The following is a 26,736-nucleotide window of genomic DNA, read 5'->3' as shown; positions in this document are numbered from 1 at the left end:
AAAAGTTCTAACTTGTTTTTAAGTCCAGTTTTGTGTTAGCCTCGCATCCCACCACCAAGGGCAATGCCGACAGGTAAACAGTATTCAATTACCATACTGTCCAAACTTAACAAGTTGATGGATCCTAATGTTGTTTCCTTTTTTTTTTTAAAAACAACATTTCCGTAGGTTGTTGACTCGTATAATCTGAAGAAATTGTACATCAAGTTGAAATGCTGTCCCTAAACGAAGGTAAGACTCTTTTAAAAGAAAAAAACACAAACAGATCTCCATTGTTATGTATAGATTCGAGTGTATGCCTGTACGATTTTGGCTGTCAGTCTATGCAAAGGTGGGGAGAGCTTTTTGGACGTGGGGAGGGGCGAGATTTTTCTGAATGTAAAAAGAGTTGACGCAACTGAATATGACCAGTCCGAGTAGAGTATCGTTTTCTTCCTGTCAATCACGTTGTTGTTATTGTCGCTTCTAATTTTGCCGAAGCTTTTCCAAACAACGTCCTCCGGCCAATTACGGATGCAACTCCGCAACGGCTCGTAGGCGTGTCCCATTCGAATTTCTTTTTTTGTGTGTGCATTTGATACTGGAAGCGTATTTGCATATGCAAATAGGCTCGGGACTCCACTTTCGCTTCTGGATAACGAGAAAATAGCTAATGCCGTCGCAGTTCAAAAACAAAGACCAATAGAGCAGTGTATTCAAATGCAGCAAGAAATACTGTCAGCAGGGCAATTGCGTCATGCAGGTGAACATTCCCAACCTTAGAGTTGGTACCTTGGACATGTGGTCCAGCTCCGAGTTCAACGTGTCTTAGTCATTATCTGTCTTTAGTCTCGCGTCAATTGTTGATTGGAATAGAGGGGGAAACAAAAATTGCCAGTCGTGTGGGGATCAGCGAAACAATTTGTGTGAACCAAACTGCTCGCACAGTATGTTATTCAAATCTCCTTCAGTCCAGCTTCTTCTCGGTTCGTTGCACTCTTTGAATGCGACGACAATGTCTTCTAAAACAAGTTTTCTTGATTCACACTTTCCCTGGAAAAGACCTGAAAAGAACATCCACCTTTGATTTTCTCTTGTACCGTTGATGCGGTGAATCATTGCAATGCCGATCGCGATAGGCAGCGAATCGAGGACGTGACTTTCATTACTAAAAGGTCTCTGCAAACGACGGGCCACTTCGAAATCGTAAAGTAACATGAAGAAATTCATTTCTTCGGCCATTTTCTTTTGAACTTTGTCTTCTTCTCTGCTGTTAATATCACGGTCCGTGATTGACTTTCCCGTTCGTCGAGCTCTGCTCACAATCGAATCAATTTCCTTCGCGTCCAGCTTAGCAAAACAATCGAATTCTTCGACCTTTTGGTGCCGTTCTTCATAAGGTTCGCCCGCAGTCCGCTGCATTGTTAAAAGCGCATTACCCGGTTGGCTGTTGGTTGGCTTCAACAGCAACGAAAATTTGATATCTTCCAATTTGAAATTGATTGTCGTCTCGCCGATCCCAGTTAGCATCTTGTTACCTTTATCATTTTGCTCGTCCAGCAGTCTAAGTCGTTGGGTGATGTCGCGAATCATTAGAATGCGATGGACGCTTGGCAGTCCGCTTAAATCGATAGGCATTGGGTTGGTCCATTTAAAATAGTAAAACATCCTGTCGTAGTGGCACGAACTGACGAACGTGACAGACGTATTTTGCTTGAGAACGTTTGAAAATGTCGATTGTCCATCATCGTCCCTTCCCCACTGGAAGAAAATTTCGTGAACCGAATCTTCGGGGATTTCTTCGTTATTAACGTCTTGATAGAGGGGAAACAAGTCAATCGTGACACCTTTCAAATCTATTTGGCTTTCCATAAGCATGTAGTCCAGTTCTTCGTTTTCCATTGCTTTGATTTAGTGCTAGAGGCGATTGAATCAAGTCTGAAGCTCCACAATGACGTCAAAAATTAAACTGAGTGTTAGTCCTTTTTTATTGGAAAATTTGAAAAAAAAAAGGGGATGACTCATCTTCATCTAACAAATTGCTGACATCTTGAATTCTTAGCACAATAATTCAGCCTTACCAATAATACCTTACCTGTTTCAATAGAAAGAAAAAAATATATGTTCTGGAGAACGAAGATGTTCCAAGGTGTTCAATGGACGAAGGACAAGACGTTTGCCGATGGCATTCCAACGCAATTAGTCGCGTGTTGGGAACTTGGTTTAGACTGTCGCACTTTGCGTTTGTTCAATCCCGCTACTGTCAATTCTTGCTCTCGTGTTATCGCGTGTCCGGGTAGATACAGAATGTGTCTATAATCATCCCTTTCTTCTGTGTAAACATGATAAGACGCCCAGTTCACGACGATTTTTGCTTTGCTTGGCTCATTGCCAAGTCTGCTGAAGTTAGCAGCGTGTCTGGACAAGAAATGGCCGTGAATATTCGTACCCTCGGGCGTGAACGGACAAAATGTGTGTCGCTCACGAATGGACGCGAAAGCTTTTTGGAAGAGGCGAGGGACAAGAAGGATTTTTCTGGATACAGGAAGAGTGTACACCTGTCTCGCCCTTTTTTTTTGTTGCTTCCTGTTAATCATGTCGTTGGTGCTTCTATAATTGTGCCGAAACATTTTTAAACAACATCGTCCGGCCGATTAGTTTGATCAACACACGGTGCGAATTGTTGGTTTGCGCGTATGTATCTTATCTCCGTAGTACTGAAACCTCTAGTCGCATTGAGTCATTTTTCTTTTACGTCTCGATAACAAGCAAAAGGTGTTTTTACCTATTGCTCTCACATTACAAAAATGAAAACTAATAGAGTAATAGTGTATTCAAATGCAGTAAGGTAAATAATGATCAGTTTGTCATGTCTAAAAGCAGATGGATTGCGTCCTACAGGCGAACATTTTCTATCATAAAGTTGGATTAATCATCAATTTTCAGAGCATAATTTTCGAAAAAATAAGTCAATGAAAAGAATCCGGTTTTCATACTTGTTGCTAGTCTCGTATATCAATTGTTTAAGAAAAAAAGATGACTGGAACATTGGGAAAAATTGCCAGTCGTGTCTCCGTCAGAGCAAACATTCTTGTGAACCAAACTGCTCGTACAGGAGCCTTTCGTTAATATGTTTGGCTTCAGTCCCGACTTCACTTGGTTCCTTGCATTTTTCGAATTCTTCAACAATTTTATGTAAACAACGTTTTCTTGATTGCCAATCTTCCTGAAAAAGACTTGAAAAAAATTTCCACGTTTGATTTTCTCTTTTACGGTTGATGCGGTGAATCATAGCAATCCCGATCCCGATAGGCAAGGAATCTAAATTGCGACTCTCCTTAGTAATAGGTCTCTGCAAACGACGGGCCACTTCGAAATCGTAAAGTAACATGAAGAAATTCATTTCATCGGCCATTTTCTTTCTATCTTTGTCTTGTTTGCTGTTTTTAATATCACTGTCTGTGATTTTCTTTCCTGTTTTTCTTGCATTTCTCACAATCGATTCAATATCTTTCGGATCTAGGTTCTTGAAACAATCGAAATCGTTTTCGACTTTAAAGTGCGTTGCTGCGTAAGATGTTCCGGTTCCCGTAGTCCCCTGCATTTTTAAAAGCGCATTCCCCGGCTGGCATTTCCACGGATTCAACTTCAGTGAAAATGTGATATCATCTAATTGGAAATTGACTGTCGTCTTGCCGCTCACAGTTAGCATATTGTTAGCTTTCTTTTTTTTCTCGTCCAAAAGTTGTTGGGTGATGTCGCGAATCACTAGAATGCGATGAACACTTAACAGTCTGGATAAATCGATAGGAGTTTCGTTTGTCCATTTAAAAGAATTTGACTTCTTACTGTGCGAACGGACGAAGGTGACAGACTTATTTCTTTTGAAAAATTCTTCGAAAATTTCGTTCTGTCCTTTAACACATTTCCATTGAAAATAATGCTCGTGAACATGAATCATATTTTCCAGTATTTCTTCTTTAACGTCTTTATTGAGGAGAGAAAATTCAATAGTGACTTCTTCTTCATTCGATGTAGACGTTTTTAAGCTTATAGCTTTAAAAATATGGCTTTCGTTGCTTTCCGAGAGCTTAAGTTCCCCAATTTCTTTTTCCATCATTTTGAGTTACGTATAGGTGCGATTTTATACTTGAACCAAGTCTGAAGCTCCACAATCATCTTTAAAAAAAAAGTAATTGAATGTTAATCCCTGTTTTTTCCCCTGCTGCTTGGAGCTTACAATTAGGTCAATTTTAATGGCAAAATAGTGAAAATATAGCACAAGGATGACAGCCAGAACAAAGCAAAAAAGGACAACTCGTGTTCATGTCTGTCTCCAAATTACAAAGATCTTGAATTAACTAACACAGTTTTTCACAGGCTTAAAAATCTCACCAGTATTCAGTTGAAGAAAATAGAAAACGGCAAGATCTTCTGGAACAAGGGACAATATGTTCCAAGATGCTCAATGGAAGACGGACTGGTCGCATTCCAAAGGAGTAAGTTGCCTTTTGGGAACTTCGTTTAGATTGTTGCGGTTTCCGTTTGCTCAATCCCGCCACTGCGAATTTTAGCTCTCGTTGCTATCGTGCAGCGTTTCCGAGTTGATATAGCATGTATCTAACTACCCCTTTTGCCTGTGTCAACAAGATAAAACGATGAATTCACGACAATTTTCGGTTTGTCGGTCGACTGCCATATCCGTTGAAGTTGGCGATGTGTGTGACCACAAAAGTGACGTGAATATTCGCACCCTCGTAAGCGTTAATGGACGAAATGTGGGTGCGTCAGTCACACTAATGGACGCAGCGTCCTAATGGCGTCAAAAACAGCTTTTTACGAGTTGGGAGACAAGGGAAATTGACCAATTAGTGAAGCGCCGATCGTCCAATGTCAACTCCAGCGATCCTTATTTTTGCTCGGTGTGAAAACGATAACATTTTGGTGCCTTTTTATGAGTTCTCTTCTGTAGTATTTGGAAGAGTTTTCATTTTTACGAAGGTTTCCTAATAATTCTATTGTTGAGGATGTTGTGGTGCATTTTCTTTGACTTCAAATTTCTCTTTTTGTCTTTTCTTTAACGCGAGAAACGTTCACCGCAATCCCACTCGGTCATGTCACCGTGAAACAATCAATTCTTTCAAAATAATCTACGTTTCTTTTCATTAATGGTAATGCCATCAAAGCTGTAAGCCAAAAGAAACTTCTGATCTAATTAAAACTATTGATTGAGCTCGTGCATGTTTGAAAGCGTACGAGTTAGCCCCGTCAGCGCTAAATACGAACGCAAACTCCTTTTATCTTGTTAACGTAATGAATACGAGAACTTTGGCGCAAGTTCGTCTAAAACTTTATCTTTTATTTATTAGTAATGCGTCGCCATTCGGACAATCAGAGCATTTGTCAAGATCAAACTTGTTATCGCAATAACGCCACGTTCACGCACTTGATTCGGTCAATTGCCTATTTTAACATTAAAAATTGTTCGTCAAAACTTGTTGCGTGTATGGGCGTGTATTATCATTGCTACAACTGTAATCAATAAAAGACAAATTCAATTGTTTTTCGCTCCAGCAGGTCATGCCGGGAAATGGGCAGCTCTAGCGACCGTGATGGGACAGTGTTCACGCGCCAGAACGGCGTAGATCTGATTGGATTGCAGGTCGAGTGGATGGTTCACCGACTTGCCACCCCAACAATGAACGCCGTAACTTCCGTTCTTGACGACGGCCATGTTCCCTTCCGTGGCGTCGCTAAACAGGAATTCCCATTCCGTGTTTGAGATGGGGGCGAAGTAGTTGTGCGGCAAGAGACGGACGTCCGTGCAATTGTTCGATTCGGGCTGGCCGCGCTTAACGCCGCAGTTCTTGCTCATGATGTTGCTGATCATCGACGGGCCGTGCCACATGTAATCGTCCACATCGTAATACTTGACTAGACGATGAATCATTTCGTCGATGAGTCGGTGCCCGCGTTCCAAATGCAGCACCGAATTGGAGAGCAACTTCATTTCGGCCGTTTCGATCAGGAAAAAGTTCCACAATTGCTTGTCGTCCAGCGGTTTGATGGTGACGAAATCCAGGTCCATGTACATGCCACCGCCTTTCAGTAGAGTCAGCACGCGGATGTAGTCCGACAGGTGGACGATGTTGTAGATGCTCTGCCTCCATTCGCCATCGTTGTACCAATGTTCCAGCGGTGTGTTGGCAAAGTATCCTTTCGGATCGACCAAGACGATGTTCACATTCGAATAGGTTTGCAAAATTTCCAGCCACGGGCTGGAATAATCGAGTCGATCGGCCGTCATGAAGACTTGGATGGGCCGGTCGGGATTGTGTCTAGCAGCCGATTCGACCGTGCAAGTTTGTCTCAAACCCAAATCGCTTCGTCCACTTGTCTCGTGGAAAAAGATCCTGCGATTGGAATCGCCTCGCTCCGTTTCGCCACCGGGGATCCATTTATGGATGCGAATCTTTAGTCCCAACTCACGCGCGTAAGCCTGCTCGTCACGGCCGCTGTTGCCGAAGAGCAACACGAAAAAGATCAAGACTAAAACGATGACGATTAAGATGTTCTTGACCTTCCAGTCGCTGCAAATTCCATAATGTCTGGCAATGTCTTCAAACACGAGTTGGGCATCCTATACAGTTAAATTGTTGATGCGTGTTCATTCGAAATTCAAAGTCTTTAGATTCGTTACTTACCGTCCAATTGTTGAATGCTCGTTTAAGGCCTTTGTTCGTCTTGCTCATTTTGCTGATTGCGGTTCGAATAGAGACATAAAATAACGAAAAAAGATCCTTTAAATAAATTTAGATGCTTGGCAGAAGCATCGCTAACTATACCGACGAGCTACGCACACTCCAGCAAACTGAAGACTTACGTGGCATTGCCCGACTCAAAGAGAAAGAATAGCAATTTAATTCGATGTCTAATCAAAATCGAATTTCTTTGGGTTGCCTGCAAGGAAACACATCAAAGTTCAAGAAGGCTTCCATCAAGGTCAGATGCCAATGGCTGTTCACATTAACGAACAGTCAGACGTGGACGTTGATGGATGACGTTGACGGACTGTTGTACCGCCCATCTACCTGGGATTTTGCTGTTTATTTTCACCTGGTTGAGTGCATGAAGAGAGCCCCAAGGAATTCTTATAGGCTGAGCAGCTGCAGTTGCTCTTTTCCTAAGTTCCAATGGATGCAGGCAACAATTGTGTTCCAGTCAACAAATTGAATATCGAAATTCCTTTGGCAGAAGAAATTGCATTTAGCAAAAATGTTTATACTACTTTTATTTGGTAGGTTATTATTATTATTACTTTATTTCTAGTTTCCAAGTAAACTGAAGAGATTTCTTTCTTGTTCTTTTTTTTTGTGTATTTTTTCACACCCCCTCCTCAGGGTTGCAGATCATTTTAGCGGCAATTTCATCACGAAAGTCCCTTAGTCCCGCACGAATAAAACAGTAACACAAACATCGGAGCTCCTCGCTCTTTCAAAGAAAAAACCAAAAATTTAGTCATACTATTTGAATAAACTTGACAAACGAGGCAAGAGGAAGACGCTTTAGAATGAGATTATTTCCCCAAATTCCCGCAAAGTGGCCATCCGGTTGTGCTGCTACAGAAGGCGGTGAGGCTGGTTGTCGTCGTAGTTGTCGTGTAACTCGTGACAGTCGACTGGGCAAAAGACAACAGGAAACGGACAGGACCTCCGTCTGGCGCCGCAAAACCAGATTCGATCACCAAAGGGACTGTCACCGACGATTTGTCGGCCGGCACCTCCACAACTTCCGCAACTGGATCAGTTGAAGACCTTCAGAGACAATGCCAGGACATAACGGTCAATCTAAAAAAGAAAAAAATGAAGAGCAATCATTTTACTTACGTTTTCTCGGAAGGAAGGAAGACACTGCTGTCCTTGTTCTCAACTTCCTCGTCGTTGTAAAACAGCCCACGTCGTTGACGGCCCAGGACTGACTGGACTTCTTCGTAGAAAAGACCACGACGACGGCGGCCGATGGTGCAGGTAGTTAGGGCCGCAGTTGAGGTGGTACAGGTGGTGCTAGTCGAAATGGTTGAAGTCGTCGTAGTAGTTGCAACCCACAAGAATCGCATCGGTTCGTTTTTAAGGTCAACTGCTGACGTGGCATAAACAGAGTTAACGATGGCCACCAAACAAACGATTTCCCAACGCATTTTTGGAATATATTTTGAAAGGTTTACTTTTCAAAGATGGGAGAAAATAACGTTGACAGTGCGCTGAAATTGTTTTGGCGTTTAAAGCTGGCTATTTATAGCAAGTTTGCATCTAAGGTTGTCTTTTTTTGAAGAACTATTTCGAGCACTCCGATTGGCTAATGTGTAATTATTTTTTTCAATTTGTGAATGTTCACACATGCAATCTTGGAAGCAAAAACATACAGGTTCACCTTCCTCTTTACTAAGTGTATATTCAAGACATTTAGGTTTTCGTAGTTTAAGCTATGCAAATGCTAAGAAGCGTTTTCAGCTATCGAACAAGACGCTGCAAGGTAACCCACCAAGTGGTTAAAAATAGGTAGCATCGCCCAGAAGGTAGAATCGAACTACTCTGACGCTAGTCAGCTACAGGTAACTTCCATCTCATTTGAAGCCTGCACCCCGGACCACCGAAGATCATCTAGGCATTAGACTAGTGTGCAGGTCAAGCTTTATATACCATTTAAAAATAAGGTAATTTAGCGTTTGCGAAGTTTCAAAGCCAGTTTACATCGTGTGAATTAAAACAAGCTGAAAACTTAAAAATTGATCTTTTGTTCCAGTAGTTTATAGCTCAAGGAATAGAGTTCATGTATCGGAAATTCAAATTAAGCCACACTAGTTCAGTAAGAACGTGTTTTATATGAATTTCACTGCTTTTTGCTGGCCTAGCGCCCTGCATTTCCAGTCCTTTTCGAACTCCAAGATTGCCAAACGGACGCAATGTCCGTCTAACACTTTAAGTATCCATTCTTATGGGCGGTAAAACAAAGAAAAAATTCACGTGACTTCAAATTTCATACATTTTTCGCAATGTATGCAATTGGATCTACGTTCTTTACAGTCTTGAATCGTTGCGTAATACATCACGCGCGGGAATTTTCAAATATACTTTGTTAATTTCCCGTTTTCGACACATTTATTTATTTATTTTTTTTCAAATTAGATTTGAACGCATTTCCTTACTGCGTCTTTCGTGTGTCTTAGGAAGGACTTTTACTTCTAGTTTCGCTGCGGTGTCGTCTTGATGTCATTCCGTCTTCGATCTCGTGGTTCTCGTGACGCAGTGTGACGCATACGGGACGGCGCGTGCCAGGAATGAAATAACAAATCGATAGTTTACTTGGCCTCGGCAACTGGCTTTTACCAACAGGAGTACACGAACAAGTAGGTAAGTCAGAATTGCCCTGATTAACTGCAATTCAACGTAACATTTATTTGCTAATCTTATCTGATTTATGAGTGAAAATGGCTGGCTACGGAGGGAGTGAGAACCCAGATTACTTCAAAGAATGAGGTCTATATTTGCAATGCTGTACAAGACAGTCGGCTGTTTCACGACCCATCACTAAAATCAACCCCAAAACAAAAATTTGATTCAATCCACAAGTGGCAGACGAAAAACAAAAAAAAAAGTATTGATACGTTGCCCAGCTGCAAGATTACGTGGCGGTTGGCCAGCCAAAAGTTTTCAAGTTGACAAAGCGGAAAGAAGTAAACAATCCGACCACAACAGTTATCAGTAAACAGTTGGTCAATGACAAGGTTTCCGACATTTAATTTGTCACGTTTATAGATGGCATCCGGGAATAGTTTGCTGGCAGAGGGAAGACAAGCATCACATCTCCGCACAATCCATTACCCGCACCGATGAAGACACTGGACCTAAGAAGTCACTCGTCAAATGCGCTGATTTTCCAAATTTAGCAGACAAAACTGTTTGCAGGGTTGATAATCAATGGTTTGTTATCCTTTCTCAATTAAGAAATGGACGAGAAAGGCCTTTTAGTTATGCATAGCCTACAGCCATCCATCTTACATTAGGCTATTAAATCAATAAACCTTGTAGCTTTTCATTTCAATAAGTTCTTTATATTACGTTCATGCATTTGTTTTGTTTCTTTCCAGATAGCATAAAAAACATTGGAGTAATTGAAAAGGTCATCATAAAGTTGGGTGTGGCTTCCGTTCTCTGTGACATTTATCCTCTTCACAATTTCGTCATAACTTTGACGTGGTCGGTTTCTTGTGCAATGTCTCTTAAATTATAGCTACTACTTAAAAACAAGTTTTCTTTTACGGTTAGTGTAAATTCACGTCGGCTTCTCGGATGACTGGAACTGCCAGAGGATAATGACGTACGTCATCGTGGTGCCAATCAACTAAATGTAAACGCTTGCATTCAATTTTAATAAAATTCACAAAAAGATGCATTATAAACGATACCTTTGGAAATAACCGTGGAGTGATATCAAATAATCCTGCAGCCGTTACCTCAACATTGGATTGCGATACATCCCATTTTAAAAATTCCAGCTGAAATTGCAAAGGAAACAATGAACTTAGCAGAATTTGCGTAGAAAAGCAGTCGATCCAGACCTCTTCCTGGCGACTAGAGCTGTTCCGGTCAGCGATTTCAATCCGTCCAAGGGCGAGCTGTATCTTTTCGTGCTAATTCAGAATGAATGTAGCACAGGGCCCACCACATCCAACGTGTCCAACATAAATTACCTGAATTTTAATGGTATGTGGGATGTAGGTGATGGCGCCAAGATTTATGATGTGTTGAATTAGTAGAACCAGGTCGCGAATGTAGAGCCAAGGCACGGCAACCCAGTCGTAGTGCTGGAACTCGACGGCAGCCACGAAACAGACCATAACGACGCTGGCCATCATGTAGGTAATCAAGATAAGGATGACGCTACCGAAACACTGATTAATGTCATCAATCAGCTGGCAGATTTGACGATAGCGCTTCTTCAACGCTTTCAAACATATCAAATCTGGACGCTCTCTTTTTTCGTCAAGTTCTTCGAGAATCAGGTGAAGCAAATCCGAAGCGATCCACCCGCACAAACAGAAAAGGATCATTCCACTGACTGGGTAAATTTTCGAGGCGCACGAGAAAAATTCTACAAATTGTTGGTACTGTGGTAACCCCACGATGTCGAGAGGCACGACAAGTACAATCATTATCACTTCCTTTATTATTAAATATAAATATTAAAATTTATTAATAGTATTAAATAAATTTTTTAACCAATTGACATTAAATGTAACTGCACACGACTTACTGGAATGAAAAGAAGGGTGATCAGGAAGGATCTGTTCAGAATTTTGCTGTTGAGCTGTACTTCAACGTCTTGTAGGGTAGCCCAGAGTTTCTTCCAGCGATGACGAGTTTGACACAAAAGCATCGAGTGAACTCCGATTACCAGGATGATGAAATTCAGGTTTTCGATGTAGAGGATTTGGGCAAAGGTATAGGACGTGATGGAACGATCCTGTTGTTTCGGGCGTTCTGACTCAAAGAGCATCAGCGTCATTGAGGCAATATTAGAGGCCAAGGTTAAGCTGAACATCAAACCATCGTAAATGCCGCAAAATTGACGATGATTTTCCGTCAGAGAAATACCCAAAAGTTTCATCCAAACAAAGATGGGCTGGAACCGTGTATCTAGACGACCGTTAGGTAGGTCTGAACTTGTCATCGTGCTGTCTCTCAGTGACACATTATGAATTCGTGCACACCTTTTCAGTTGAAGAGTGTTGACGACGAAAAAGTTTCATCGTGGCAATGCGCCTGGACTTTTTATCACCCAATGCCAATACAGTTTTTTAGAAATGCTAGAATAATTAATATTGCAAACACTTTCTAGGCTTTTTTCAGCATTAGAATCGATCATCTTTGACTCAAAAGTCATGTACATCTATAATTAAAATTGCTTAAGGTATTGTGGAGATATATTTAACACAAAGCAATATGTTTTTTACGAGAAAAATGTGACCAATTTAACTGCGTGAAATCAGCTTCTGCATTTCATTTTAAGTAATAAAAGTTTTGGCAGCGCCATCTTTTTTCAATAAGAGCTACTGAATTTACCGCTAGATGACTCTGAAGCGCCTCCGGGAGTGAATGCCACCTTTGATAAATTAGCAGACGTACATAGGGATTTCGTCATTTGGACCAAAAATTTGGGGTCACGAAACGGAAAGTTACTTGTAATGCATTTATTCGTGAAATCCATAAGGTGGTTCTGGTTGAACGTCAATTGTTAATTGAATACAAATCAGAAATGCGTCCTGCCAATAGTGTTGATACTGCCAGTGAAGTCGTCCCACATTACTCATACGAGCTGCCAATTGAAGAGGAAGAGAGATTTGAGAAACTGTTTCGCCAGCTCGATGTTAATGGTGATGGAAGGATCGACATTCTTGAACTTTCACAATCTCTCCACAAGCATGGGGTGCCTGACAACTTGAAAGAGAGCTATGCAACGGTATGATCACATGATTTGCGTAGAGTTCTAATTACCTTTGTATGCTAGTCGCCCCTGTATTAAAATCTGCATTCCCTGTCTCTATCCCGGTAGAAATTTATTCAACAATCTGACCTTAACCAAAGCGGGGATGTGAGCCTGGCAGAGTTCATCTACTACGTTAGAGAGCATGAGAAGAAACTGCAATTGCTCTTCACTAATCTGGACACAGACAAGGACGGCAGAATCAAAGTCAATGAACTTATTGCAGCCTTTAGGGACCTGGGCGTCGCGATTTCGCGTCAAGAAGCTGCTCAGCTGCTAAAAAGGTCCGTATTAGCCGTTTTCTCTAGAATAAACCTTGTAGTTCAAGACCTTTTTGTCAGCATACACCCCTCAATTCCATTAAACATTTAGGATAGACAAAGATGGATCTCTAGACATTGGTTTCAACGAATGGCGAGACTTCCTGCTTTTCCACCCAACCGCCGACCTGAGTGAGATCATCAATTACTGGCGACATTCTACGGTAATCGATCGATAACTGATACTTTAAGACGCATTTCCGACACAGCATAGTATTAGATTTGTTTTACCCAAGATTTGAAATATTCGACAACATGCATTCAATGGCCAGCAAAAGTACAAACGAACAATTGGCGCCTGGCCATAAAAAAAAAAAAAAAAAAGGACGTCACTGGAGCTGCCCATCTTATCGCAAGTTTAACTGGTTAAAACCTTTTTCAGATATGGGCGCAATGCCATATGCCGGGGTAGCCATTGAGAAATCAAACGGACGGGATGGTTATATATGTGTGGGGTAATGGGTTTTCTGGAAGGTGGTAGGGAACCACCCTTAGACACACGTGCTCTGCCTGCTCTTTAGAGATCGCCACCTCCCCTTTTTTCCTCAGTCGCGGGTTTTCCCTTTCGAACGACGGATGGAAGTTGGATCTCTCAGCCTTTGAACTTACGATATAGTAGTCGACAGACCTGATCTCGTTTTGTGTTTGCTTCTCCAAATTTGTTGTTCTGTCATCCCACAACCATGGCTTACATTAGTCTTTTACATCCGACATTCCAGCATTATTTGCAGGCCTTTGAACACCTTGACATGGTAAGCTATAATTAGTGACGTTTTTTAATCTTCCGTCCATTGTGTACGTTAGTTCAATCCAGTACGACACGGAAAACTGGATAATAGTTGTCAGGCCGTGTCAAGTCTGACGAAAAAGCGCGCATGGGTAAGGCTAAACTAGTCGAGGCCGATATGCGTGGCCTCAAACCTAATTATATACTCTATCTGATGACTTGAACCAGTCGATTCAAAAAAGATCCTTTGAGAGTCCTTGGCGGCCGCTAGAGACCCAAGGCCCACTGAACTCAATTGGTTTTCTTGTTAATCGTTTTAAGGGCATATATTTCATCAACGTTTGTCCAACGTAACCATTATGAAACAGCATGACTTTATGACATTCTGTCAATACCTCTTGGCGTAACGTGGATTTGCTATTACTAAATTGCTAAATACTTAATTAAATAATTAAGTATTTTTCTTTTACCTCCGGTTGCCTTTTTCATAATAGTACTTGGATGTTGGCGAATGCGTGGCTGTTCCAGATGATTTTACCATACAAGAAATGCTATCCGGTATGTGGTGGAGACATCTTATGGCTGGAGGAATGGCTGGAGCCGTTTCTCGAACAGCAACCGCTCCTCTGGATCGTCTTAAAGTTTTTCTACAGGTAATTATAAATAAATAAAAATCGACGCAGAATCGGCGATCAATCAATAAAATTCAAATTGCCAATTGAAGGTTCATGGTTTGAACAAGTTCGGCTCTTTAGTGGCCTGTGCGCGCCACATGCTTCACGAGGGAGGCGTAAGGAGCTTGTGGCGAGGCAACGGTATCAACGTCATGAAGATCGCACCCGAGTCAGCTATCAAATTCATGGCGTACGAAAAATTGAAGCAATATATCAAATCGGGGTCGCCCACGAGAGATTTAGGCATGTACGAACGCTTCGTCGCTGGCTCTATCGCTGGATGCATCTCTCAAACCACCATCTATCCTCTCGAGGTCAGTTCATTCCGCTTTTTCTCTTATCGAACAAATCATTTCATGTCGTGTTTGTTTTCTTTCTTTATCTTTTGAAAAGGTATTGAAAACAAGGTTGTCGTTGAGGACAACCGGACAATATCGAGGCATAGTGGACGCTGCCAAAAAGATTTACAGCCGAGAAGGAGCATCTGTTTTTTTCCGTGGATACATACCCAATTTATTAGGCATTATCCCATATGCTGGCATTGACTTAGCTGTCTATGAGGTTAGATTCGTTTACTCGACCTTTTTTTTTTTTTTTTTGTTCTCTGAATTTTGAATGACAATTGAACGTTGATTTTTCCCCTCAGACGCTAAAAAAACGTTGGCTACGAAATCATACCGACACGGAAAAACCAAGCGTGTTAATCCTATTGGGTTGCGGAACTATTTCATCTACTTGTGGTCAGATCGCCTCCTATCCAATGGCACTCGTAAGGACTCGACTACAGGCAGCTGGTAAAGATTTTGAAAAAAAACAAAGCAAAAAAAAACAACTTCAATTTATGCATAAACCTTTCAGCAAGCATTGTAAACTTACTTTATTTTATGATTTTCTAGTGGCACTTCAAACAGTGGGAGGTGGGCCAACGGCGCAGCTAACAATGACGGGAGTCTTTCGAACCATTTTGGCGACTGAGGGCCCTGCCGGACTCTACCGTGGCATTACCCCGAATTTCCTAAAAGTTGCCCCTGCAGTTAGCATCAGTTATGTTGTTTACGAGCACTGTAGACAGGCGTTAGGTGTTACCATGACATGATAGGATTGGTTCGTCATAATCCGCCTAGATTTGCAATTGATGAACCCATTTCCTACGTGAAGTTTTGTAATTCGAAAAACATTTAAATAGTAGGTTAATTCAATTCTGTAAATTATTCTGCCTTCTCTCCGCGTTTCCATGTATCTAGGAAACGAAAATTTTGTACTTTTCTCAATCCAGTGTTTTCATTTACAAAAGGGAATTTCTATTTCGACGCTCCTGCTTCGTCTTTATTAACTCACTGCAAATCGACTGGTCGCGTTGGTTTTTCTTTCTTTTTTGTTGCTGTTTTTTGCAAATTCTGTTGTGGAGGTTGTGCTTTACGACTGTGCTACCACGGAATATACTTTCACTTGTGTGTGTACAGAGGGATAATTTGCCTAAATGCTTTCATTTTTCATTGACAGATGTCATGACTCTCGCTGCCATAATTAGATGGTAGATGGCGAACTAACAGTTCGTGTGTCGTCTGCAATCTTCTGTGTCCCGTCTCATGATCGAATCGAAATTGTCTTCTTTTTCGTAGTTGTTCCCAAGTTTCTTCTCCTGAGCTAACCGTTTAAAAAGAATGGCTGAGGCACTCCAAAAGAAAATGCAGCAAGAAGTTGAAAAATTCAAGGGTATTCAGAAAGGTATGGTTTAAATACAGTTTCAAAAGTATGGATACTGATTTACCATTTATAGAATACCAAACTGTCATCAGCTCCCGGCAACAGCTAGATAGTCAATTGACGGAAAACAATGGTGTTAAAGAGGAACTAAGTTTGTTAGAATCTGATGCTAATGTGTTCAAACTCATTGGCCCTGTGTTGGTAAAGCAAGATTTGGAGGAAGCCCGCCAGAATGTTAACAAAAGAATTGATTATATCACAGCAGAAACGTAAAAAAAAACCCTTCTTTTGCTTTACCTTATCACGAAACAGAATGATATTAGCCATTTTATATAGGAAAAGGCTAGAAAAAACTATTGAAGACCTTGACAAGAAGCAAGATACTCAAAGAGAAGCACTGGGAAAACTTCAGCAGCAGCTTCAACAAGCACAAGTCAAAGCTGCAATGAAAGCATGAGTAAAAAATCATTTCAGATTCTATCTGGCATGTATTATCTCTTTTTCAATTCAATACATCATGGCCATTTCATGGAAACATCAGAAACTGCCCCATTGGTATAAGAAAAATGATACACAATTCATGTTGAGCAAGAATGGCATAGAAAGTGAAATAAGCTGATGGTTACTAATTGCGCCCCACCTTGTCCAATAAAGAAAAGTACAAATCCCCCAGTTCAGTAAGAATTATGCCAAGGATAATTTGGGTAATTGGTTAGTATGGTTGATTCCCTTTCCCATCTACAATTTTATATCAGTTACAATAGAGTATATCTAGGACGATTTCATTTTTCATCGCCCTATTCAAAGTTTGTGCTTTAAGAAATGCTTGTTTGACTGCAGGATGAACGGGATAATGCGTTCTGCCTCCCTCTTTCCCGTAATGTGGGCAGCGTGGAGCGTCGAGTAGTAATGATCGTGAGTGGCCTCACCAGCGAATAAAACATGGGGATTTTTCTCACAGGGAATTGGAGTGGCTAAATCGCTGGAACATCAAATCAAAAGAAAAATGAAGTCAACGAAGAAGATCACGGCTTGACAACAAGATATTTTACCTGAAGCTCCTATGACTAGAATGGAATGTTGGATAGGAATACGATCCACAAAAGAAAGGATCATTGAGCCAGTTGGATCTAATGATCCGGACGGGGGCCACCATTCCGGGATTGGCCGTAAAGGTACGAAGTAGACGAGTGCATGTTTCCAATATTTCCTCCTCACTCAACGAAAGCATTGCTTCAGCTTCTCGGCCAGAAATCCAAGCAGCTAGAACATTGGGCTGGCGATAAACTTCCTCAAAGCTACAGATGACCTTGTACCAGTCACGTGGCAAGAGTTTCTCAGCCAAATCTTCAGCTGTCCATGCCAACTTTACGCCACCGAAACCTGGCTCCCAAAAGGGCTGATCGAATTCGACAAAGACTTTCTCGACCTTGCCGAATCCGATCGTTTCGATGGCTTTGACCTGAAACGCGACAAATGAAAACAGTCATCTCTCAGACAAGCAGAGTTGCGCGAATAATAATTCTTTGGTCATACTTTCAATGGTGGAAGAGGAGGATGAAAAATTTTGTCATGTGATCTCTTGAGCACACCTAGTGGCAGCGTACAAATAACGTGCTTGGCTCTCCAGTTGACGCCATGATTCGTAGTGATTTTGACTGGGTGATCCAGCCATTCAGTTGAAGATGATCCACTGCCTGACTCGTTAGACGACCAAAAGATTCCGGTGACGGTCGTATCGAATTCGATTGTTCCTTTTGGAAGGTTGACGTAGAATTCGTCGACCAGAGCACGCATGCCGTTTGGCATCTTGACGTCCTCTTCAGCAACGTTTTCAAAAGTGCCGTGCAGAATGGCTGGTACAAGGGCCAAATCATTGCCAACGTGGGCACGGAAGTAGAGGATCATGGAGCGGAAGACGGACTCTGCTTGCTGGCGAATGGGATCGTTCAAATCAGCGCCAAATTCCTTTTCGGCCAATCGTTGCCAAACTTCTTCCAAATACTGGAGCAATGATTTGTTGGCTAGTCGCTGCTTCATGCGACTATCGGAGCGGTAGAGCCGCCCGGCTTCCATTTCCGCGTCGAAAAACAGCTGGTAACATTTCTCACCTAGTTGACCATCGATGGTCTGTCCAGCTGAAGTGTAGAAGAGTCCCTTTGTTCTGTTTTCAAGGTTCAAAGTATCGTTCAGGAGAGCGCGTTGCCGGGCAAGCTTGAACAGTTCATTCTCCTCGCTCCCACCGTGAATCCAGTTAGCCCCGTACTCCAGGTAAGCATCGCCATGGGGCACCGTAAATAAACGGCCTCCATATCTGTTTACTCACCGATACAGGAAAAAAAAATAATTGAGTTAAGTTTTAGTACGTGTAGTAACACTGATTAGAAGCGTAACACGTCTCTATGGTAGCTCCATAGTTGAACATTGATCAAGGTCGGATAGTTAGAAAAAACAATGTTGTCATCAGTTACCCAACCGATTAAGAGAGTTTGGAATACGATCAAAGTAAAGGGACTACGTGATTTTTCTCTTATCACTCTTTTGTTGCTAGATTGACACTAGGTAATTTAGGAAATTAAAATCTGAATGCTTCAATCTTTAGCGGTAGGAAAGATGGGGAAAACAGTAGAGCATGCGGTATTGTGAAATTGGGAGAAAAAACGAAATTATTATTTCGTTTTTGAATCGACAGCATTTGTTTTCTCCTTTTTCGTTTTCCAAGTATCGATACTATTAGTTCCCTTGGAGAGGTTATTGGACTCGAGAGATGAAATCTGAGAGGGCGGATATTGAAATGGGATTGCAGACTGCGAGAGAGCACGCAACAAAAATAGTTGCCGCAGGCTAATACCCTACAGCTCTACTTGACTTTCATTTAAATCTAATATGAAAAGAAGAAAAAAAATTTTATCAATCATTTGCCTACCTGCTGGATGCTTCGAGAATAACGACGTTCATGACACCGTTGCGGCGGAGATGGTCAGCCGCTGTCAATCCGGCAATGCCGGCGCCGACGATCACCACGTCGGCCGTCTTCTGCTGTTGTTGCTGCATTATGTATGGTCAGCAGAGATTCCTTTTGTTTTTCGCTTAATTTGAAGACGTGGAAACGATCCTATGACAGGTGAAAAGGGAAGAAGGGCACTAGCAAACGACTGGAGTTTAGGATTAACGGCGACGGAGGAGGAGGAGAATGTGTGACTGTCTCGAACTGCAGCGACCGACCAGATGAAGTCAATTATCAGCAGACAAGGCAGAGAGGACCTTTTATTTTAACTCCCAATCGAGAAAAAGTTTTATCAGATCCTAAAGAGCTGCTGCCCTCCCTCAGTGGCAGCGGAATAAAAGCGAACTAAAACAAACACCGCAGCACACGCGCCCTCTTCTTTTTTTTTGTTCACTCTTTTCATTTTTGTATTTCAATCACGTTATACTTGTCCCTTCCTCCGTTCTTAAACCATATTTCGTCAAGATTAAATCACGATACAAATATTCGAGCATATTTTTGCGACTTAATCACGTAACTGCATTCGACTTCCAAAATTACATTTACCGACTTCCCCGAGTCGGTTAAAGCCCTGTCTACGTAATCTAACCTTCAGTTGGTGTAAATTTCAGAATTTAGAGTCTCGTCTGGTCGGGTAATGCGAGAAATAAAATCTGTTCAAGGACATACAAATAGCCTGTGGGTTAAAGTCTCGCTGAACGTTGTTTAGCTTGTGTCACGTCAACGCTTCGCAGCCAAAGTAACGTGTTTCGCGCCCTTGATAACCAATGAGTGGGCAACCCTATCAAGAGACAATATACCCAACTGGTTTGACATGTTATTGCATATGCGCATATCATCATGGACACTGCACTAGGCATACTCAATGTTTGGTGCTGGATTAGCTATCGACAAATAACTGGTTCAGAGCGGTTGGCCAAGACGGAATGACGAGAAGCTACGATCTACGAATAGCTCGTGGAGATCGATGGACGGAAACGAGTTTTGGAATGAGTGACTCGTTTCATGAGATAAACGATAGACCATAATGACGCCCCGAACTGACGTTTGTTTATGTTTCCTCTGAGTTCTTTTTCGAAGAAGGCTTTGGCTTCATTGTTCAAATTCCGACGTGTCGAAAATACGGGATGTCCAACGGAAAGAATTTTGAAAGAAACAATCTGGAAACAAAAATGTCGTACTCTTAGCTTGCTAAACGACTCGCCAGACACAGCCAGAGAAAGAAGAAAAAAAAAATTATTTACCATAAATGATTAATTTTTTTAATTCGTTTCAATCAAATCTTTAATCTTTTCCAGTGGCCGAATCGAATTCGACAGAGATTATTTTAGCTTCGTTTGGTGCAGAGTACATTTTCTCCTGTGACACATTACGATCTGCAAATTAAGCAGCGTTGAAAAGCAATACAGTCGAGAATTAAGTGATTATTAAGTGATTTTTAAAAAATGTTTATCTCCTTTTGTTGTTACAGGAATCAATTTGTCCACACTTTATCAGTCAATGAGGATATTGAGCCAAAGGATACCTTAGACAACTGATTTACAAAGGCCTGAGATTTCTCTGTAACATCATGGTTATGCTAGATAAAATGAAGCAGGTGAGATAATTTAAGGAGGGGTTTTAAAAATAAAATAAAAAAGAAGATTTCACCTGAAGCGACAAGCTATACAATTAGGTATATTAGCTTTCCAAGCTGTTAGTTCAGTTTTTGTACTGCTTTTGCTTTTTTTGTGGTTCCGATCGAAGTGTTGTACTGTACCGCCACCACATTTCAAAATGGCGGACGGTGCATGGTGTCCTCGTCCGAGCAGAAAATGGTGTCCATGATTTGACCTGTTAATCTCTGTAGTTGCTTTTAGCATTTATCTCTTTTATACAGTGAATTAGAAAACTTTAGGCAAAAAGCATTAATTAATTCAACAGCGTTTAAAATTTTCAGATAATGTTTTGAGTGCTGCTCTTGAATTTGGTGGACATGGGGCCATGGTTTGGGACAGTATTCTTCACTCCCTACGTAGCTTCGGATGCATCGCGATATTTTTATTCCGCTGAAATCAAATGAAGAGCTTGATAGTTGGTTGGTAAAATTTTCATGAATTTGCAATTTGTTAGTTGTGTAAAAGTGCACCCACTGTAAATTGTTATCATTCTTTTTACCTCTTACGATGGATCTGTCTTTGGCAGGATACCATAGGCATGCCATAGGTTTGGGATTTGTAGTCATGATCCAGAAAAACCCTTGCCCTTATTTTGAGTACCAAAGGTAAATTATCAACATTTTTTTTAAGATATAACTTATTGACAGAAAGGACTCTTTCAAATTACATAGTTCAAAATAAGTCAAGAATTATAGCTATGTAGCAAGATCTTTGAACTTTTTGAAGCTTGGTCAAATGACTGATAGTTTAATAGAGTTCCAAAAAAAGATCAAAGACTTCCCTCCACAATCTAACTGTGTCCACATCCCTTTCATTTGCTCAAGATTGCTTATTCAATGATGGTTTTATTGCTTCATAAAAATGTACTGTAACAAGTGCCTACATTATTCTAGCAATTCAAAGATGAACAAGATCTACAAAAACTTTGAATTTTGTTGATTAAACTAAGTTTCAAGCCCTTAAAAAAATTATCTGCAACCTGTTGACAAGTTTATAAAAAAAATTTTTTTTTTTTCATGGTAGATGGTCCCGTTTTCTGAAAATGGCACGATGGAGGCTGCAATCACTAGTAAATCGTTTCAATGCTGTTTTACGACATGGTACTTTTGCAAAGAGTTCAGAACTTCAGAAAACGACCGTTTTGCCATGAAGAAAAGAAGGCTACTGGGATTCCACTCATTGAATTGGTATCTAATAACATATCTTTGTTGTATCCATTCATTGAATATCGCTTTGTATTTGCAGGATCTAAACAACACGGCTTTTATTTGAGCTTGCGGTAAATCTTAAAAGGAATTTATGAAATCTCAAAGATGGGTTACAGGTCAGTTTTTTCCTTCGAAATTAAGGTGAATACATGCAAGATTTACGTAACCTGTAATTTACAGAGGCTGCCTCTTAAACGATAATAAGTTTCGTTTTCCAATTATTTTTTTACTACTTTATAGATGCGAAATCGGGACAGTTTTCTGCTTTTAGTACTGTGATGGAGCAAAGGACTCCCAAGGAGAAATCCTATGAATTGGAAGAAGATTGAGTCGCAGATGCATGATGCTTCCTTTTTCAGCGGAGGACTTAATTTCGTTGAGGAAGAATAAATCCTTATACTAGTAGACGGCTATGAGGATTGGTACGCTTGCCATTGTTAACTTGGATTTCAATGATAAAGGTTCAAACATAATCAGGTATTGCTGCCTTGATATTTTCATTGGTCCGTGTAATAGTTCTGCATCGGGTAACCCTGACGTCATAGAGCATCGGTTCTCCCAGTTTGATTTATTTAATTATTATTATTTTATTTCTTTTAATTATTATTATTATTTTTTATTTATTTATTTTTTAGTGCCTTTCGAAACCTCTAGTGCCTGGCGGAACTGCTGCGTTTTATTCAGCTGTGGATGAAGAAGATGATTCATTTCTGGGACAAGAAGTCGACGTTCTAGCTGCTGAAGTTGATTTCGTCACATTGATGCTGGAGAGCGGAGACGCTGTATGAATTAGAAGGTTTAAACAATAAAAATTAGTCATTTTGTTAATCAATTTGCAGGAAAAAGTGATGCGATAAGGTCTTCTGGGCGATTACAGTTTGCAGAGGATTTTTCTGTGTCGTCGTATAGGAGGAAAGCAGTTGACGATGAAAATCGCAAAAGTTAGGCATTGGTAACATTTCTTTTTCAGTTACTCAATTAAAATGTATTTAAACCTATCAGCTTGTACTTGAGGATGTTTAATAGATGGAGTAGGATAGGGAATGGATGGACTAGTGGATATGAACTATATTGAACTATCCTCTAATCCATCCATTTGTGTTACAGGTTTCAGTCATCTTTTTTTCTAGGTAACTGTACTTGTATAAAGCAACCAAGTCCAAGAAAGCAGAGACAAGCAACCTCAAAGACATCGTAAGGTTACACCAGAGTCATAGATTACATGATTCGAGAATACCATGTAAATAAGCCACGCTCCACGTCACTTTTTGCGAACCTTGCTCCCTCCGAAACTGCTGCACCAAGTGGATTTTGACTAGGAAAGGATACCCTTTTGCATTGTAGTGCATCAGGCCTCCGGAAAAAATATGCTCACATTGTAAAAAATTGGGTTCGCGAAGAGTGACGCCGGGCGACCAAAGTAGTTTGACCATGTAGTCTATGACTTAGCTTTACATCAGGTATTCCCAAAGTGGTAAACATAGTTTTTCTGTTTCATTTTATCTATTTCATTGATTGCCATTTTTTTTTCTCCTTTAAATTAGGTTTCAGTTGCAAACGGATGGATGATGAACAGTAAGAGCTCAGAAGATACCTATCATTTTATTTAAATTATGGCCAATTTGGCAACATCCATCGATTAGCCTTTATGACGCTAATTTCACTTTCATACTTTATTTATATTCACGTTGTTTGAAAAATTGCAGGTGCATTTCCAAATGGAAATGATTTTAATAAGCCAAAAGAAACACCATCTAGGTATGATGTTTTGCTTGTACTGTAAGCATTTTTTGTTTTAATTTGTAATGTAACTCAAGGCTACTAGGGTAGTTCTACAGTTTACAGTTTTCCCATTCCTTGGTATGAAGGGTGACAAGGTAGCATATACGGTCGGTCACAGATGACTTCCCTGATAATGCAAAAGTTTATGTGAAATCTTGGGCTACTTTCATCGCTTGTTCGTAATTTCGATTTTGAAATCAATTCATTTCACTGGAGCTGCTGTTGATAAGTGAATACGATCTTTTCTCTACAAACTCACTGTTAAGTATTTATTTTTCTGTTTCTTCTATTAAGAATCTTTATTTTATTAAATTCATGATATGCTGGTTTTCTTTTTTCTGTTAAGGTAATAAAGCAATTTTGACTGTTCTACAGTCGAAGAATATTGGTCAGATAAAAGTCTCACATTCACAGAGGAGAGACCCAGTATTACTATTTTCTGGTGATATTCAGATCCAATGAGTGGGTACAGCACTACTCTTATCCATTGTGGCAATTTTTGTTTCCATACAACTGCCATTCTAACATAGCAAGGTGAAGAAAAAACAAGATCATTACTTTATTGCTTGATTTTCTTTAAATTGGCTAATTTTCTATAAAATTCACAGATTAAGAAAAAGGTAACAAAAAAAAACTTCAAGAAAGTTGGGAAGGTTAATAGAATCAGGCTATTATTTTTGACCAATAATTTGCAATGTTGATTGGTGGCTTCCGATTGTTTCCTTTTGGTAAACATCCATCGCCCTCGAAGAGTTGTGGATATTCTACGCCTAGGTGGGCAGTAAAAACCACGTCAATTATTATCTCTTTTGTTATTTCTTTTTGTTTTTTTCATACAATGTAATAGGAGTTACAAGCCCGTGAGATCACCCCAGGATACGTATTTTTTCATGGTTGAAATTTAATGTCAGCATGTTAAATGGAAAAGAAGAGTCTGTCGGAACGGTTTGCTTTTCTCATCGAAATCCACGAAACATGTGTCAATGCTCCATTGTCATTGCGACAAACGATGGGTAATGTATCGGGAAGCTGATTAAATCGAATTGATACGTTTTTCTAAAATATAGTTTACTTAGATAAAACGGAAGGTTTAGACACGCATCATTGAACTGGTCCATTTCGAAAAAATAACTGCGTATCAAAATATCGCCGTCATAAATTACTCTTGGTTCCATATGGGGGATGCCTCTGTTTTGACCATAGCTTTCCTGAATCAAGGTATATGAAATGAAAAGATGTGTTGGCTTAGTTTTAAGTTTTTTGTCGTTACAGCTTCAATGAATGGAAGATGTCCGGCTTGCAAGAACGTCAACATGATTTGACCTGGCACATCGAGCATAGTTCTAATCGTGCTGATGGTCCAATGTTTCACGATAACTAAGAAAGCAATATGGAAGCGTGAAATTAGTTATATGGATGGTCACGTTCACCGCTAGTTGCTGCTCCGTCCCGAAGATAAAATATTAAAAATTTTTATAAATTTAAGTGCATATCTGGGCTCCCTTCTTTTCTGTGGCCCCGTTTCCCCTTGACTTATGATAAGCCCGCAGGGGGTCATGCCCCTACTGTGATCAGCAGCAAAGGTTGTGAGTGCGCTGTCCGGAAAGGGGACGTGGGGGTCCTCAAGTTCTGAGATATCATTGGAGGGCGAAGAGGCTACCCACAAATCCGAATAACGGTTAATCGCTCACGTAAAAACTTGTCCGAAACCTTCCATCCTTTTCCGGCTTCTCTTAGCCACTCCCCGGGTAATCTCCCCGGGGGTTCAGATCAATTGAGGTAGGGTTTATCCCTACCTTGATTTACTTAAAAAGTTATATATCAATACAAAATGCTGAAAACAAATTTTTCTAAATGTTATTATTTTTTCTGGTATTTTGATAAGAATTTCGTATTTTGGTTAGTAGTTTTCCTTTCTCAATGAATTTGTCTTACTGTGGTTTTTCTAGCCTATATTCCTCATTTTGCTGAAATTCCGTTCCAGAGCGTAGTTTTACAAGTTGACCTTTCATAGACAGAGTCAATTGGGACCAGCGACTTAGTTTCATTTATATCTCAACTTTCTGTTGATTAGTCTTATTCATGTGTACACTGTTTGAAAGTGCCGTATTGACGTTCGATTAATATTTATATAATTCATATTTTATTTCAACTAGACTCTGTAAGGAATCGAACCTTTATTTCACAGCATGCCTTGCCGATGCTCAACCACAGAGCCATGAGTCACATTACTGAGCTCACTGTTTCACTTCGTCATTTGAGGTATGTGTACATTTAGGTGTAAAAATACATAGGCTATATACACTTAGAATTATATTGTTAAATGGAAATTTCCGATGTAACCGGATGACATATTGTTCCCTTTGCAGACCGTTTGAGTGGCATGTGAAGAGCTGCCATTTTACTAAACTAAACTACACATGAGAATGGTATCTGTCAACCAAAAGCAAGAACAAACATTGGAATCAAATTTATCAGCTGCATCTCAACTACTAATCTAACTATATTCAATTAATCACCCCCTAAACTTAAATTCAAGGGTACAAAGGTTTGCAATTGTTTCTTTCGTAATGCTTGTATTAATTTTCTTTTCACAGACTACAAATACAACTAGCTGCAGTCAAAAACAGCAGTGCCAAAATTGGTTGCCACAAGTTAGACAACTATGATATAACTACAAGAGCATAAATTACGAGTGCAATCTCTTTCAATTCCCTACAATTTTCAATCTACATCTGGGAAACATGTAGTAAGATTTAAAAATTAACTATAATCAATCGCATGAGAACACAACATGTTTAGTAGACGTGTTTGTAACAGTAAAGTCTCCTTCCATTTGGGGGATCTTTGATTCTCAAAAAGCAACAACAAAGTTTTGTTTCACCACAGACTAGGAGTAGATTGTAGTCCTAGTCTGCAGTCTCATTACCAACATTGTTAAACATTAGAAAATAAAAGCAAGTCCTTTAGAGTTATGAATAAAAAGATCAAAATGGACTTGTCCTTTCTTCTTCTACCTGAATTGAAACATTTGTTTTTGCTTCTTTACATCTATTTAAATAATAAAAACCAATCTTCTTTTAAAAAATAAAACACTTACGTACTTACATCAAACCAACTCCTGAAGCAGA

At 40.3% G+C, this 26,736-nt stretch overlaps 5 protein-coding genes, 3 long non-coding RNA genes and 1 other non-coding gene across 48 annotated transcripts; 4 read left to right on the top strand and 5 right to left on the bottom strand.

Annotated features, from left to right (window-relative positions):
• Nucleotides 1–152: 152 nt before the first annotated feature.
• On the bottom strand, nucleotides 153–1,881 carry LOC116926835. Its single transcript, XM_032933768.2, has one exon. It carries the CDS (start codon nucleotides 1,879–1,881, stop codon nucleotides 889–891), a length of 993 nt encoding a protein of 330 aa, XP_032789659.2. The 3' UTR covers nucleotides 153–888.
• Nucleotides 1,882–2,794: 913 nt separating this feature from the next.
• Nucleotides 2,795–6,826, bottom strand: LOC116926830 (lactosylceramide 4-alpha-galactosyltransferase). The gene is made up of 3 exons (XM_032933760.2): nucleotides 6,684–6,826; nucleotides 4,375–6,619; nucleotides 2,795–4,158 (listed from the first exon to the last, which is right to left on the bottom strand). Exons 1-2 carry the CDS (start codon nucleotides 6,729–6,731, stop codon nucleotides 5,558–5,560), a joined length of 1,110 nt encoding a protein of 369 aa, XP_032789651.1. The 5' UTR covers nucleotides 6,732–6,826; the 3' UTR covers nucleotides 2,795–4,158; nucleotides 4,375–5,557.
• Nucleotides 6,827–7,019: 193 nt separating this feature from the next.
• LOC116926847 lies at nucleotides 7,020–11,265 on the top strand. Of its 8 annotated transcripts, XR_006649075.1 has the most exons (6): nucleotides 7,020–7,276; nucleotides 7,380–9,740; nucleotides 9,795–9,959; nucleotides 10,127–10,235; nucleotides 10,305–10,386; nucleotides 10,465–11,265. It is a non-coding gene; the product is annotated as an uncharacterized LOC116926847 (long non-coding RNA). The 8 variants fall into 8 exon arrangements; XR_006649074.1 differs by having other exon boundaries at nucleotides 10,127–10,386; XR_006649071.1 differs by having other exon boundaries at nucleotides 10,127–10,894; nucleotides 10,952–11,265.
• On the bottom strand, nucleotides 8,545–8,645 carry Trnastop-uca. Its single transcript has one exon. It is a non-coding gene; the product is annotated as a tRNA-Sec (tRNA).
• LOC116926827 (putative gustatory receptor 2a) lies at nucleotides 10,069–12,124 on the bottom strand. Of its 6 annotated transcripts, none has more exons than XM_032933757.2 (5): nucleotides 11,293–12,124; nucleotides 10,730–11,200; nucleotides 10,598–10,669; nucleotides 10,445–10,534; nucleotides 10,069–10,393 (listed from the first exon to the last, which is right to left on the bottom strand). In XM_032933757.2, exons 1-5 carry the CDS (start codon nucleotides 11,707–11,709, stop codon nucleotides 10,301–10,303), a joined length of 1,143 nt encoding a protein of 380 aa, XP_032789648.2. In that variant the 5' UTR covers nucleotides 11,710–12,124; the 3' UTR covers nucleotides 10,069–10,300. The 6 variants fall into 6 exon arrangements, with proteins under 6 accessions (XP_032789648.2, XP_032789649.2, XP_032789645.2 ...); XM_032933758.2 differs by having other exon boundaries at nucleotides 10,069–10,380; nucleotides 11,293–12,078; XM_032933754.2 differs by having other exon boundaries at nucleotides 10,445–10,669.
• Nucleotides 12,125–12,150: 26 nt separating this feature from the next.
• LOC116926845 (calcium-binding mitochondrial carrier protein SCaMC-3) lies at nucleotides 12,151–16,494 on the top strand. Its single transcript, XM_032933782.2, has 11 exons — nucleotides 12,151–12,498; nucleotides 12,592–12,806; nucleotides 12,895–13,006; nucleotides 14,064–14,222; nucleotides 14,294–14,557; nucleotides 14,637–14,804; nucleotides 14,890–15,037; nucleotides 15,140–15,317; nucleotides 15,907–15,971; nucleotides 16,024–16,219; nucleotides 16,287–16,494. Exons 1-11 carry the CDS (start codon nucleotides 12,295–12,297, stop codon nucleotides 16,405–16,407), a joined length of 1,830 nt encoding a protein of 609 aa, XP_032789673.2. The 5' UTR covers nucleotides 12,151–12,294; the 3' UTR covers nucleotides 16,408–16,494.
• On the bottom strand, nucleotides 16,419–19,174 carry LOC116926824 (spermine oxidase). The gene is made up of 4 exons (XM_032933749.2): nucleotides 18,877–19,174; nucleotides 17,487–18,264; nucleotides 17,003–17,412; nucleotides 16,419–16,932 (listed from the first exon to the last, which is right to left on the bottom strand). The coding sequence occupies exons 1-4, from the start codon at nucleotides 19,002–19,004 to the stop codon at nucleotides 16,752–16,754; spliced, it is 1,497 nt and encodes a 498-aa protein (XP_032789640.2). The 5' UTR covers nucleotides 19,005–19,174; the 3' UTR covers nucleotides 16,419–16,751.
• Nucleotides 19,175–19,366: 192 nt separating this feature from the next.
• Nucleotides 19,367–25,186, top strand: LOC116926846. 28 transcript variants are annotated; one of them, XR_006649053.1, is made up of 17 exons: nucleotides 20,680–20,835; nucleotides 20,897–21,034; nucleotides 21,142–21,220; nucleotides 21,639–21,802; nucleotides 21,861–21,939; nucleotides 22,064–22,245; nucleotides 22,340–22,375; nucleotides 22,459–22,605; nucleotides 22,663–22,775; nucleotides 22,931–23,297; nucleotides 23,368–23,398; nucleotides 23,530–23,581; nucleotides 23,641–24,139; nucleotides 24,214–24,379; nucleotides 24,453–24,618; nucleotides 24,682–24,823; nucleotides 24,878–25,186. It is a non-coding gene; the product is annotated as an uncharacterized LOC116926846 (long non-coding RNA). The 28 variants fall into 28 exon arrangements; XR_006649052.1 differs by having other exon boundaries at nucleotides 22,340–22,384; XR_006649049.1 differs by having other exon boundaries at nucleotides 22,301–22,375.
• Nucleotides 25,187–25,614: 428 nt separating this feature from the next.
• On the top strand, nucleotides 25,615–26,602 carry LOC116928037. Its single transcript, XR_004396922.2, has 3 exons — nucleotides 25,615–25,867; nucleotides 25,975–26,145; nucleotides 26,203–26,602. It is a non-coding gene; the product is annotated as an uncharacterized LOC116928037 (long non-coding RNA).
• The last annotated feature ends 134 nt before the right edge of the window (nucleotides 26,603–26,736 follow it).

Source organism: Daphnia magna, linkage group LG7 (genome assembly GCF_020631705.1).
Source record: "Daphnia magna isolate NIES linkage group LG7, ASM2063170v1.1, whole genome shotgun sequence".
Lineage (NCBI taxonomy): Eukaryota > Metazoa > Arthropoda > Branchiopoda > Diplostraca > Daphniidae > Daphnia > Daphnia magna.
Note: the sequence above shows the minus strand (reverse complement) of the source record. Positions and strands in the feature narration are given on the sequence as shown.

Excerpts from the sequence above, each read along its gene's own strand:
- LOC116926835 (XM_032933768.2), bottom strand. The coding sequence starts at position 1,881 with ATGGAAAACGAAGAACTGGACTACATGCTTATGGAAAGCCAAATAGAT.
- LOC116926830 (XM_032933760.2), bottom strand. The coding sequence starts at position 6,731 with ATGAGCAAGACGAACAAAGGCCTTAAACGAGCATTCAACAATTGGACG. Across the intron at positions 6,620-6,683 it reads GAGCATTCAACAATTGGACG|GATGCCCAACTCGTGTTTGA; the intron begins GTAAGTAACGAA and ends TTAACTGTATAG.
- LOC116926827 (XM_032933753.2), bottom strand. The coding sequence starts at position 11,709 with ATGACAAGTTCAGACCTACCTAACGGTCGTCTAGATACACGGTTCCAG. Across the intron at positions 11,201-11,292 it reads TCACCCTTCTTTTCATTCCA|GAAGTGATAATGATTGTACT; the intron begins GTAAGTCGTGTG and ends TTAATAATAAAG. Across the intron at positions 10,670-10,729 it reads CACATACCATTAAAATTCAG|CACGAAAAGATACAGCTCGC; the intron begins GTAATTTATGTT and ends ATTCTGAATTAG.
- LOC116926845 (XM_032933782.2), top strand. The coding sequence starts at position 12,295 with ATGCGTCCTGCCAATAGTGTTGATACTGCCAGTGAAGTCGTCCCACAT. Across the intron at positions 14,558-14,636 it reads CCACCATCTATCCTCTCGAG|GTATTGAAAACAAGGTTGTC; the intron begins GTCAGTTCATTC and ends TCTTTTGAAAAG. Across the intron at positions 15,318-15,906 it reads TACGAGCACTGTAGACAGGC|AATGGCTGAGGCACTCCAAA; the intron begins GTTAGGTGTTAC and ends CCGTTTAAAAAG.
- LOC116926824 (XM_032933749.2), bottom strand. The coding sequence starts at position 19,004 with ATGCAGCAACAACAGCAGAAGACGGCCGACGTGGTGATCGTCGGCGCC. Across the intron at positions 17,413-17,486 it reads CTCCTCTTCCACCATTGAAA|GTCAAAGCCATCGAAACGAT; the intron begins GTATGACCAAAG and ends GTCGCGTTTCAG. Across the intron at positions 16,933-17,002 it reads TCTAGTCATAGGAGCTTCAG|CGATTTAGCCACTCCAATTC; the intron begins GTAAAATATCTT and ends TTGATGTTCCAG.